This window comes from Antechinus flavipes, chromosome 2, assembly GCF_016432865.1.
Source record: "Antechinus flavipes isolate AdamAnt ecotype Samford, QLD, Australia chromosome 2, AdamAnt_v2, whole genome shotgun sequence".
In the NCBI taxonomy this organism is placed as follows: Eukaryota; Metazoa; Chordata; class Mammalia; order Dasyuromorphia; family Dasyuridae; genus Antechinus; species Antechinus flavipes.
In genome coordinates, this window is record NC_067399.1 from 604,229,851 (window position 1) to 604,243,707 (window position 13,857).

At 39.3% G+C, this 13,857-nt stretch overlaps 2 protein-coding genes across 3 annotated transcripts in view; one reads left to right on the top strand and one right to left on the bottom strand.

Moving 5' to 3' along the window:
• Positions 1–8,263, bottom strand: part of IKZF5 (IKAROS family zinc finger 5) — a 39,527-nt gene extending 31,264 nt beyond the window's left edge. For both annotated transcript variants that reach the window (XM_051981600.1, XM_051981601.1), the window contains exons 1-2: positions 8,169–8,263; positions 807–957 (exon numbers count right to left, since the gene is read on the bottom strand). The gene's annotated coding sequence lies outside the window, so the exon portion shown is untranslated. The remainder of the gene's footprint in view (positions 1–806; positions 958–8,168) is intronic.
• Positions 8,264–8,564: 301 nt separating this feature from the next.
• The window catches only part of ACADSB (acyl-CoA dehydrogenase short/branched chain), a 44,693-nt gene continuing 39,400 nt past the window's right edge, over positions 8,565–13,857 (top strand). Inside the window, exon 1 of the mRNA XM_051981599.1 lies at positions 8,565–8,713. Coding sequence (XP_051837559.1) covers positions 8,666–8,713 — 48 coding nt within the window. The 5' untranslated portion in view covers positions 8,565–8,665. The remainder of the gene's footprint in view (positions 8,714–13,857) is intronic.

Below are 13,857 nucleotides of genomic sequence, written 5' to 3' on the forward strand. Positions count from 1 at the left end.
AATGTGATTGCAGTAGTACTAGAAAGGGCATGGAGCTTTCCACAAGCTCAGCAGAAAAAGCAGCAGGAGCAGTAGTCATGTTGAGAAGAGCAGCAGTTTGGGGGAACCCAGGTCAAAGCAAGGGTGAGGACCCAGGACTCCTGGCAGCTCCAATTCTGGGTGGCAGAAGTGTAGGATCATAGCTTCTGCTTCCACATCTAGGCTATCTACCTAGGTGGGAGGGCATTTGGTTGTGGTAGATTACAAAGGTTGCAGTTCCTCTCAGGAAGTGAGCTGGGTCAAGAAAGGAGGAGCCTAGATTGGTTGTTTCTCCATAATTGGAAGTTCCTTTGGGGAATTGAATGGGGAGTAGTTAAGCTGTGGACTAGAAATGTACTTCTTATGGGAAAAATCTACATTACACATGTCATTTTCACCACCTGTCCTGCCTTCTGGAATCAATTAATGATGAGTACCAAGGAACCACTGTATATTAGTGTGATATTATGATATTATTTTTAAAAGATATGGAAAGACCTATATGAAAAATGAAAAGTGAGATCAATAAAACTGGAACAGCATATTTAATAATTTCCACTATCTTGGGGAAAACAAAAAACTCAAAAGAACTCCAGATATATCTGAAAAAAGGATTTGGAGCAAAGCACATATTTGCTTGTTAGCTGTTAATTCATTTGGTTCTACTTTGTAAAATGCTATTATTTTAAGAGTTTTGTTTTTCACCTTACATTAACATCTGACTTTTAAGTCTATAACATATTTTAAAGATTTTTTAAATAATAGTAAAAAGATAGATATAAATTTACCTTTTCAACCCAAATCAATTCCACCTTTTTCTTTCCACTCCAACATTGATGAAATATAGAGTAATCGAGATCCACTCTGGAAATAGGCTAATTGACTCCAAAAGGCCATCGAGAGAGACTTTCAACTAAAATTGAAAAGCCCTACAGAGGTCTGCAAAAGAAAGCAACCAAAAATTAGGATACATGGAGGAAAATACAATGTTAATATCCTACTAATACCGTAATTAGCATTTTTAGGTCTATTATTATAATGTTTTTTAGAAATATTAACACTACCATCTACTGACAAAAAAAGGAGGTGACAGATGAAAAAAAAGAACAGGTATATTTGTTCGGTATGCTTATAAGATAGGGAGGGAAAGGATTCCAAAAGTTTGAGGTCATAAACTGATGTTGAGAGGTGTCTCAAAAGAATTTGAAGGCTTAACCTCATTTTCTGGGGCAAAGTTTATTGTAATTGTAACAGCATTACAAGCAGACTAAATTTAGCAAAGAAACAGGAGCAAGGAGATGCATTTATGTAGTTCTTTGGGTTACAGATATGCTAATTTTATGGCTCAGAGTTAGGATCAAGGAGTGGTCAAGCAGTGGTTCTCACTGACCAACAGATTATCAATACTGTCTCAGGGGTTTGGTCCCTGGGACTATCCTGAGGCCAAAAGCTACCTGACAGTCAGCAATGAATTGAAGAGTGGTCTCTTCAGAATCAGACATATTGTTATTTTTAGATTGGGTGTGGTACTCCCTGAGGCAATTTCCAAAGCCAGAAGATTTAGAATTACCGACTTATTATTAGAACAGAAGCCCCCTAAAGTCAGGGGACCTCAAAAACATTGCTCTCTTCCCTAGAAGATACATTTCATCTATATATAAGGAAACTCCCTGTGTATAAGTATGATAAAAATAACAGTAATAATAGGTAGCACTTACATAGTTCCATGAGGTTTGTAATTTGTTGGTGCTGAGTTCTATCAGTCACCAATCCATATGAGTTATTCTTGGGAAATATACTAAAGTACTAATGCCATTTCCTTCTCCAGCTTACTTTAGAGAAGAGAAATCAAGGCAAACAAGGTTAAACGACTGAACCCAGGCCTAAAATTCTATCTACTGTATCCTCACAACTCTTGAAAGGTAATTGTTCTTATTAACCCTGTTTTACAAAAGGGAAAACCAAAGAAAACTAAAGTTAGTTAATACACATTTATTAAGTATCCACTAAGTGCCCCGCACTGTGCTAACTGCTGGTGACACAAAGACAACAGCTCCTATATATTCAAAGAGCTATAAAACTACATACTCTTTGATCCACTATTGCATCCGTATTTCAAAGAGATCATAAAAGAGGGGAAAGGACCCACATATGCAAAAATGTTTGTAGTAGCTCTTTTTGTAGTTGCAAGGAACTGAAATTTGAGTGGATTCTTATTAGTTGGGAAATATGCCTACACACACACACACACACACACACACACACACACACACACACACACTCCCCCCCCCCCCCCCCCCAGGCATAGCACCAAACTTCTACCCACTGAAATGGTATTCTTTTTCAGCATTATCCTCTCTTTACCTGTCTCACCTATTTTCCTAACAAGACTTTATACCTCTCTGTCGGGATTTCTCTACTAGAATCTTTACTTCTCTGCAGGGACCCTGCCACTAAGGAATTCAGTCTTTCTATTCATGCATAGCAAAGGCTGACTTCCTAATGCCAAAAATAAACTTTTTCCCAGTCCAGCTTTCCGGGTTCGTAAATTCTTTTACAAAAGACCTCTGCACCGCCAGAAGGGGGTTCTCACAAGTCCCTACCTTGCGCAGAATCCTATGGGAATTTAGGGGAGCCAAACCTCTTCATTTGGTTCCCTGAACCCGAACCTGCCACTAACCTCAATATCTAACTTCCTGACCATCAGGAATGCTAATCTCATCAGAACCAGGAAAACATTATACACAGAAACAGTAATGGGATGATCAACTGTGATGACTTGGCTCTTCTCAACAGATCAATGATTCAACGTAATTCCAATGGACTTGGGATAGAAAATGCCATCCTCATCCAGACAGAACTATGGAGACTGAATGTGGATTGAAACATAGTATTTTTACTTTTGTTTTTTTCATCATGATTTTTTCCCCTTTTGGTCTGCTTTTTCTTGCACAACATGACAAAAATGGAAATATGTTTAAAAGAACTGTACATATTTAATCTGTATCTTATTGTTTGGTGTCTTGGGGAATGGGGGAGGTGAGGAATGGAGGGAGAAAAATTTGGAACACAAAGTCGTATCAAAATGAATGCTGAAAATTATCTTCAATGATCTTGTGATGATGTGAGCCATCTACACCCAGATGCTGTGAGAACTGAAGGTGGATTATAACATAGCATTTTCACTCTTTTTGTTGTGGTTTGCTTGAATTTTATTTTCTCTCTCTCTTTTAACTTTCTGATCTGATTTTTCTTGTGCAGCAAGAAATTGTATAAACATGTATGCCCACTTTGGATTTAACATATATTTTTACCCCATTTAATATATATTGGATTACATGCCATCTAGGGGAGAGGATGGGGAAACTAGAACACAAAGTTTTTCAAGGGTCAGTGTTGAAAAAATTATCCTTGCATATATTTTGAAAATAAAAAACTTCAATAAAAATACACAATTTTTTTTTGCTGAAATCAAAATGAGATACATCCTCATACTTAAAAAGTGAATTTGAAAAGGATAGTAATAACTAAAGTATTATAGATATTTGTATATTGAAGATTTTTTTAAAACCAAAAGGAATTGTAAATGTAAATTTATTTGATTGCCTTAAGTTAACAATAAATTATTAATTTAAAAAAAAGAAAAAAAATAAAATTATCTTTTATTTGTATTTGGAAAAATAAAATACTATTGAAAAACAATAATAAAGACAGTTCCTGCCTTCAAAGAGTTTACACTCTAACTCAAACAGGGGAAAACCCTATGTAAGGGGATATTGGAAAAAATCCAAAATCAAAATAGTTGGGAAAAATTGGGGAAAAAAAACTATGCTAAGTCTCCTCCTTAAATGGAGGTACTGGAGTTCACAGCTCTGTCCTTCAGTCAAATCAAAACAGGCAAAAGGGATTAATGAGATATAAGACAGAGGCAGATTTAATTCCAATGATGAATTTCCTATGGAAAATAGGTTGAAGAGGAACAAAAAAGTCTAAAAGTATTAAGGTGGGAAATAGGACAGTTACATTAAGCCTCCTTTGTTAATGGAGGCCCTATAGGTCATGGCCCTGCTCTCTAGTCAGGTCTAAAAGGAGGGGCAAGGATTAGATGATTTTTTTCTGTCACACAGCCAGTTTCTGCCTAAAATCAAATTTGAACTTAAGTCTTCCCAACTCCAGGTCTGGAGGTCTCTATATAGTAGATGTTTAATAAATATTTTATAAATAAAAGTCTCATCTACCTCCATGGGCTCTTATTTCATTTATCAAATATGATTTCTTCCTGTTATTGCCAAACAACAAAAACTTAACTACATAAGACACTTTACACAGTTTTGTACCTCACTCCAAATGTAAGATTTTTTTTTTTTTTTTTTTGGTGACCATTTTCTAGCATAAGGAAGTCTCTTCTAGGAGAAAATAGGGTTTCCCTGTTGTCCCTTGCTTTCTACAATTGGGCTGTCAAAGCCAAAATCCCCTGGCTCACATGCAGCTATTACCAAGTTAAGTCCTTGCCCTACATGTAAGGAAAAGGCTGTGAGCCAGCTGGAGATGTTGGGGGGAAGCAACTCCTTAATAGGTATGGATTCAAAGAATAACATATAAAACAATGGAAATCAATTCAAAGCAAATATTCATTATAAGCAATTAGGAAGAGAGGGAAGAAAATTCAGAAATAATACCCCACTCTGGCATCCACTATAACATAGAGGAAAACTCATTATGGGTAGCCATGTTTTGGAAAACGAAATATTTGTCTGTCTGTAAGAAGAACATGCTCCAATATGTCCTTACAAGAAAGTGGTTCTTAGACTGTACCTCCCCAACTGCCTAATAGTCTGCAAACACCCAAGATTTGAGGGACGAGGAGCTGCCTATCAGAGAAAAAACAAACTGACAGTTGACAAAATATTACTTTGAGACACAGAACTATACTAATAATAGGTAAATATTGGCAGTATTTTTGCACAAATATAGTCTATAAGCATACAGCCTTTTTTAAGGCAAGACTTTATCATGATGGACTCAAAACCTTCAGGTCTAACCTTTAACAAAGGTTCTCAAGAACATATTCTACAAGCTACACAGCCTGTCAAGGAAGTCTCCAATTTTATAACACAGGTACTATATAGTCTCTATTTTACAGGTGAAGAGAATGACACTGATTAGTTAATTCTTAACCATAACCATAGTCACACAGCTAGCAAGGGAATGTTAAAGGCAAAGTATAACCCCAGGTTTCCCCTACTCTAAGGCTTGTACCCCAATCATTACATCACATTGCTTCTCCTAGTAGTATCAGGTGATGAAAAATGAAAATCTTTGTATTCAAAAACTTCAAAATCTTATGGAGGAATAAGAAATGTATATGAATGATTATTAAGGTAATTTAGAATCTGATAAAGTACATAAGGAGAGTCAGACTGAATAGAACTAGGAAGAAACATCTAGCTGGAAGAAAGAACAAGAACGTTTTCAAAGAGGGATGGAACCTGAAATGGTTATGGAAGAGAAGAATAACTTCAGGTGATATAGCCTCCTTGAAGGCTCTGTTCAAAAACTACCTTTAGCTGAAGGCCTTTCCTGGACCCTCTAGATGCCAGAGCCTTTCCCTTTAAGGTTAGCTTCCATCTGCTCTGTTAGCACTTAATTGTTAACATGTTTTTTCCCTAATTATTATGTGAGTTCTTGAAAATAGAGATCATTTTTGCTTTTCGTTTTATCTTCTGCACTTTATGAAGTACCATAAAATGGTATATACTCAATAAATGTTGATTGTAATGAGAATGAATGACTGCTTATGTAAAATGCACCATGTATTTCTAATTCACTTATCTAGTTAATGGAGATGCTTTTATTAATATTTTTGAAAATGAATTTTAGTTTGTCACACTTATTGAATACATATTCAATTCAATTCAAAATACTCAACTACATTGTAGAACTGATGAAAACTTTTGTTAAAAAAAATTAAATTCTTCTACTATCAATTCAATTGATGACTCAATGACCCACCCAAAAGTTAAAACTGCCTTCTGAGTTTTAGATTATAAATAAAAGTTGCCCACAAAACACTTTTTAAAGGGTCACACTGGCTGCTCATAAACTATCAAAAGGCAAAGCAGGATATATCAGGGCTCTCCACAGACGCTGTGAAAGATTATAACAAACTATTGTCTTATACCTCCGATCTAATTCCCTGTGATTCTGAGTCATAGAATGCCTACACTGAAACTTCCTTACCAAACTCCCAACTCCTCCCCACATTTTCAATCCCCATTCTTTGTCATCCATATCCTTTTCTCTGGAAATTATTTTGTATACATTCTATATTTAAATTTCTAAATTCCTATAGTTTCCCCCCAACAAAGAGAATATGAGCATCTTGGGGCAAGGATTCTTTTGTCTTTGTCCCTCCCATACTTGGCATATTACCTGGCACAATATTTAATTAATGATTGTTGAATTGAAATGAATATGATTTCCTCAATGTAAATATCCCTTCCACGATGTAGACTGCAATTCTTTTACATGTTAATACGGACTTACTATGAAAGAAAAATTTATCACTTTTTGGTTGATCTATTAAAGAGTATTGAATTTAGCTAAGGTGAAACTCAGAAAAAAACAAGACATCTCTCTAACTATACAGCCTTTTCAGTTTAGTAAGATCTGTCAAAGTTTGCATTCTTCTAGCATATTCTTCAAAAGCTGAGGATCATTACCAGCCACAATAAAGAATGGGGCTAGGACATTAGGATCAGTTCCATACTCAGAAACACTTGGATATAAAGAGTAAAATTGAAAATATCACCCAGTTACAATGGAACAAAATCGAGGAAACAAAACACATTTGATGTCATAACTTCATTGGCCCTCCCTATCTCAGTTCAAGTCCAAATAACGTTACCCCCTTGCTGAAAAACATTCTAGATTGCATAGTCAATTCACAGCTGGAAATTACAAGTGTTATCTTTTACTGCTCCAGTAACAATTTACAATTAAAATTTAATTAGAAGAAAAAAAAAAGGCTATAGGAATAGAAAAGGAAACTCACAAGTAACTAAAAATACAAGGAACAGTTTCAAGGAAGCTTTATTTCTTCATACAGAAGTTGTATGGATTTCAGGGGAATACCTCATTTCTTCCTCATATTCTCAAATAACTAAATGGCAGACAATTTCTTCTTCCAGCCTATCGGTAAGTTCAACCAGAATTTATTTATCTGAAGCCATGTATGGAGAAGCCACAGATCATTCATCTATTTATCTGGAGATTTTAATTTTCCACAAACTCAAATGTTTTCGCTGGGCAAAAAAAAAGAATCGGCATTTATATACCACTTAAAGATGCACAAGCACTTTTACAAACACATCATTTTATTCTCTTCACAATAGGTGCTGTTATCATACTCATTTTACATGAGTAATTTAAACAAAAATAGCATTCCTTCCCCATCCAATTAGTCCCGTGTGTAGCTTATTTGTACGTAGTGGTTTGCACGTGGTGTCCCTCACTGGCCAGGAACTCCTAGAGGGCACGACTGAACGGTTTTTTAAACTTTCTTTGTATCCCTGGGACTTAGCATAGAACCCGGCACACAAGAGGCGCTTAATAGGTGTTTACCGACTTGACAATCAATTAAAAGTCCTCGCTTTGGGAGGAGTGAGTTTCCCTTTCCTCCAGGCAGAAGTAGGATGGAATATTCCACAGACGCTGCCGGCTGAACTGCTTTCTTTTTTTATTCTTTATAATTTGAGTGTCATATACTCCAACCCCGGGGCCCCCGGAGCGTGGGACATTTACCTCACGCAGCGCGGGGAGTCGAGGCCGAGCGGATTCCGGCAGCAGCCACCTGTTGGACCGCCCGGCATCCCCTCCTCTCTCCAGTCCGCGACCGGGGCTGGGGATGCTCCAGCTCCGTCCACCAATCTCGGCGCTCTCCAGCTGCACCGAGGCGTAGCGCAGCCCCCAGCGCCGGGTCGTGACCTTTCACCTCGGCCCCCTCCCTCGGAAAGCAAGGTGAAAAGCCAGCTTCGCTGTCCACCCCATCCCGGTCCCCAGGGAGGCCCCGAGCCTCCCTGACCCCCACCCCATCACACGCGCACACGCACTCGCGGCCCACCCCTCTGGGCCCACTCTTGTTCTCCCACCTCTTGACAACCGCCTCGAACAAGCACCGTCGTCGTCTCCGTCGCCACCGCCGCCTCCACCTCTACTGCCGTCGATGTCTTCGTCACCGTCGTCGCCGCCGCCGCAGCCGCCATGTTTGTTGTGTCTCCGCTTCCTCCCCCTCCCCCGCCCCCCTTCTCTTTTCTAGTCTCGCGTGAACGGCGGCCGCTCGCGCACCAAGGCGCCTCAGGAGAGGGAGTGGGGAGAACTACTCCGGGAGAAAAACATCCCGGGCTTGCTTTTTTCTCTTCTTCTCTCCTCCCCTAAATGTCCACCCCGGCCTCCCGTAGGAGCCGCGGGTGGGCGGGGGAGCGGCCGTAGTGGGTGTGTGCGGGGCGGTGCCGCCTGCCCCGCCCCTAGCCCCGCCCCCTGTCTTCCCTCCTTCCCTCCTCCCCTTTTCCCTTCTGTCTTCCAGCTCGCTCGAGGCCGCGGGTGCTGACCCGGAGCCGGGGTTCAGTCTCACCGGAGGGGAGCCGAGATGGAGCCGACAGCGGCGCAGCTCCTGCGCTTCGGAGGATGTGGCTTGGTAAGTGCCCCTCTGCCTTGCGAGGAGGGGACGGTGGGTCACCGTTACTTTAGCTCCACCGCCCAGAAGCTAACGGACTCCCGATGCAGAGCGCGCTGCCCGCGGCCCTATGTCCTTAGTCCTGCTCTCTCCAACTCGGCCGGAGCTGCCTCCTCACCCCCTAATCCCGGACCCCCACCCCGAGGCCAAGAAAAGGACCTTGATCCCCAGGTCACAACCACTCAGCCTCCTTTCCTCCCAGCTGCCACAACACCACGACCTCCAAACTCCCACAATCTACCCTTTTCCCTCAAAACACCCCCCAGAGAACACGGAACCGTCCCAAATTCGGAACATTCCCACCAAACACCAGCACGATCCCCCAAAACCACCAAACTATCTCCCTCCCCAAAATACAAAAATACTTTCTTCCTCAAAACACCACCTCTTGTCCTTCATAACACCACTTCCCTTCCCCTCTGACCACCAACTCCTCTTCCTCCCCAAAATACTCCCCCAACAGCTGCCCAAGCCCTCTAGCACCTTGTGTAACCAGGGCCGGCGCCTTCCCTCCTCGCAGCCTCGCGCCTCGCTGGCCTTTGCCACTGCGAACCCGGGTCCGGCTTGGTCTTTGGATGCATTCTTGCATATTTGTACCCGATTTGCAGGTTCAATGTCAGTGTTTGCGACTAATCTACAGAATAAAGGAGGACTGAGTATTATTTCTGAGTCACTTCTGTTTTTGCAAAGACAAGCACACTCACAACAACCAGATCTTGGAGTTTTCACAGTGATTTAAAAATGTCACTTTGTTTTAAATGGTTGTTTAGCAATAAACCCACTGTTATGATGAGGAATTATGGTAATGCTTTTGGGAAGTTCCCTCCCCCCCCTCCTCTTACAGCCATCCTGTTATTTACAGGGAAGAGAAGAGGTTTCTCCTTTCTTTCACAAGGTAAAAAATCAGTTTTACTTTTAAGACGCTGAAATTGATGCCTCCATTTCCTAGAAATAAACGAACCCCTCTAATTACTGGCACTTTGCTGTCCCCTTTTTTTTCCAGATGATTTCTCCGGTCCCTCTTAGATACAAATGATTTCTTGAGGTTCAGTCTTCTTTCACATGCCAGAGTTTTTGATTCCCCACGTCTTTTCAGCAACATATTTTCCACTCACAGTGGCAACTTGTCCTAGAAAGGAGAATTGTCCTAGAGTCTGGGAGGACAGTGTTTGAATCTTGTTTGTCATTTTCTAGCCTTTTAAATATTGTAGTCTCTCCCTACTCCAATTCTTCATCTGTAAAATTAGGGGTTTGGACTTGAACTCCAAAATTCCTTCCAGCTTGAAGGTAAAAGCTCTGGGTCTTAACTTCCTTATTTGTAGTACATTTCCTTATTTGCAGAATATTTGCATTACCTGCACTTGCCTTCCAAGCACTTTGTAAGGAATTGTTGTGTGAAACTTTAAAAAGAAATACAGTAAATGTGAATCACTCTAGAATCTTAAACTCAGCCAGTTCTAACTAATATCCTCCCTTAACCTGCCCTCTTCCTAACTTGCATATTGTTGTTGTTGTTCTTTTTAAATTAATAGCTTTTTATTTACAAGATATATGCATGGGTAATTTTTCAGCATTGACAGTTGCAAAACCTTTTGTTCCAACTTTTCCCCTTCTTCTCCCCAACCCTTCCTCCAGATGGCAGGTTGACCAATACATGTTAAATATGTTAAAGTATATAACTTGTGTATTGTTGAAGGCACCACTTTATTCCCAGGTTCCTAACTCTCAATGTTATTTTTAGATACTTCCTTTCTACCACACCTCATTCATGTTGCCCTGTGGCATTACTTCTAAGATCTCTCCCAAAAGTCTATTGTAATTCAGTTGTGTCGACTCTTAATAATACCCTTTGAGATTTTCTTGGCAAAGACACTAGAGTGATTTGCCATTTCCTTCTCCAGCTCATTTTATAGACTTGATTAATTCCAGGGTTACTTAACTACTACGGATTTGAGGGCAGATTTGAATTCATGAAAATTAATCTTTCTAACTCCAGGTCTGGCACTTTACCCATTTCATCACCAAGGTCCCACCATCTGTCTCTAACACCATAGTTTAGACCTTCCGTTACGTCTCCTCTTCAGTAGCCTCCTGTCTGTTAAAACTATCAAAAGTCATTTGCCCAATGTTAGTAGGTGATAGCTTGAGATTGGAATATGGATTCTGTAACTTCAAATTCAGTGCTTTTACTAAGCCTCAGTCAAGGACAGCTAAGGTTAAATTCTTCTGTTAAAGCAGTTGTTTCACCTTGGGCAAATTACTTAATTCAATAAACTGTTAATATTTAGTAGCAGAAGAATTAATTGCTTATCAGCATTGTTCAAAGAAGTTTCCTTACCTTAGAGCTCCCTGTGCTGATAAAAATCACACTGGCAATGTCTTTTTATTTCTGAAAACTAAAGACCTTGCTTCCTTTGTACCTGGTAGAATAGAATTTGACAAGCCTTTCCAAAATAAACTAATTTCCTCAGCTAAGGAATTCAAAGAGTTGTTCCTATGTTGTCATGTCTTTTAATGCCATCTAGAATTTTAAGCTAGGGAGCAAAGGCATTTTTCAGAAAGCATCCACAATTTAAGTAATTAATCTGCTTAAGAAAGTTTTTTGGCTTTTCAGCATATGTTGGGACATAGATAGGGGCACTGCAGAGATGTGAACTTTCCTTAATTGTAATGTTAACTATTTCCTTAATTATAATGAAATTGTTACTGCTTTATTTGATTGAGGGTAAGCAAAAGATTTGAACAACTGTCTTTTCTTTAAAGCTTGGTATTATAATAGGAGTGAGCCAATATAATACTGTTCTTTGATAGTTTTCTGCTTCTCACTATTTTCAAACAATATACAGGTATTTATTTTCTGTGTTCTAATTCTAGGGTTAGTATTCTCTTAAGCATCTATCTCCTTCTTTCACAGTATAAGAAATTTTTAAATCATACATCATTGTAGTATAGCTAGTACAAGTGTGTTGTTTCCTTATCTAGAAAATAGGCTGGAGAAGGAAATGGCAAACCACTCTAGTATCTTTGCCAAGAAAAACCCTAAATGGAGTCATGAAGAGCCAGGTATAACTGAACTGATTTAACAACAACCAGTTAGTAAGTGTTTGAGGCAAATTTTGAATACAAATTTTTCTGACTTCAGTCCCATCACTCTATGCACTACCTCACCTTGCTACCTTTTATCAGCATACTGATATACAAGTTATTGAAAAGTATCTCACTTCTCCATTATTTTCCTTTATTAAAAGGTAACCCAGCAACCATTCTTTTGATGCTGCTTCTATATTCTTTCTCTCCATCCTTGTGGCCTTTTCTTCCCTGCTTTTTTCTTTCTTATTATTCTTATCTGTAGTCGTATTTTCCAATTATGTTAGCCACAGGGTTTGTTTTTCAAGCTAACATAATTAATATGATTAAAGACTAAATTACAGTACTTTATAATAAAGGGAACCTTCTTGGAAATCCTAAAACTCATGCCATTCAAGATTGGTTCTGAGGCTAGCTCCTCACATTTTCCAGTTTTCTAAATATTAGGGAGATAAGATTTGACAGTTGTTAGAGCATTAGAGATTTAGGTCCACATCATATCTCATGTAACTATGGGTAAATTATTTCATGCCCCTGAGCCTCAAGTTATTCATTTATAAAATGGGTATTTAATTTATTTATTATTTATAAAAACCCACATTACAGGGCTTTTGTGTAAAGAAAACTGTAAGACAAACCTCTATAAATATCTGAACTCTTATTGTTTATACAAAAAAGGCATTATTTGTCATTACTGGAGAAATTCAGCTGTATCGACAGCTCTTCTTGCATATACTTCACAGATTAGAAAAGAGACTGAAGGTGACAACTGTCTAACTGTTTCTCACTTAAGTCCAGTTTCCTCGAAAATCAAGACATCACCCTGTAATGTCATTGGTTATTTTTGAAAACGAAGGACCAATAACCACCATAACTGGGAAGAGAACTTGTATATTTTGATATATGCTTAGGATCTCTGCCCATTCTCCCCACCCACAATTAAATTAACAAGTCGAGTTCCCAGAATTCAACTATTACTCTTTTCAGGGTTTTAAGGACGACTGTGATGGGCTTGGGAAGGGAAATACCTTTTAACTATTGCTTATAAGCTTTTATTTAGTCCCCGATATCAATTACATATTATTTCCCCACTCCCTGTTGATCAGCTAATATCAGGTTTTACAAAGGGATATATACTTGAGAAGATAAATAACTGAAATATAAAAACCTCTAAAACCAGGAGCCCTTCCTCTTTGTCCTTGGAGAAAGTAGTGACTACCAAACATTCCCCTTCATCAAATTGGCTTCTCATAGCCAAAAGGACATAGTCAAAGAACAAGTTGTCTCTGGTTACAAGGCATGGTGTTTTGGTTGGTGGATCAAGTTACTCTAGGACTAGCTCAGGCAGATCTCCTCACAGCTGGCTATTCCCTAGATTCAGCTGCTACAATTACCAGCAGTCTCTGTTGTGTATACCAATTTCTAGACCTCTTAGGGATCTTGTATCTTTTAGAAATCCTCAGGGTTGTTACTTTGTCTGTTCCATCTCTAATATTCATTCACCAAAAGACAGGAATACACACAACAGACAACAGCAGAGGTGGCACTGTATGTTCTCACCATATAATGTCCAGATGGAATAATAATTAATTGGGGTCAACAAACCACTGCTCTCACCTTGATGGGGGTATGAAATTGTGTTCCCTTTAAACTGTAAAATTATCACTCTGAAATTGTATCCCCTTTTGATTTCAGAGATCAGGGTCTCCCAGGCTATGTGGAGTTTGTGTTTCTCAGGCTGGTCTTTTCTAAGCAAATCACCCCATTGTTCTTTTGGGGACACAGACCCTTTTCAGAAAATTCCAAATTCCAGAAGCTTTCAAAAAGTGATTTCCATTCATTTGGAGATCTAGGCCAGGGGACTTTGGCTTTCTTTTCAACCTGAAACCAGAGCCTCAAAGATTCCCTATTAAAGGATTTTTCTAAACTCACCTCTTTGCAGAATGTCCAAAGCAGGACGATGCCTTGTCCCTTGGTATAGCTGCCTGTTAGGTCCCTGCCTGCTGAGAAGACATTCT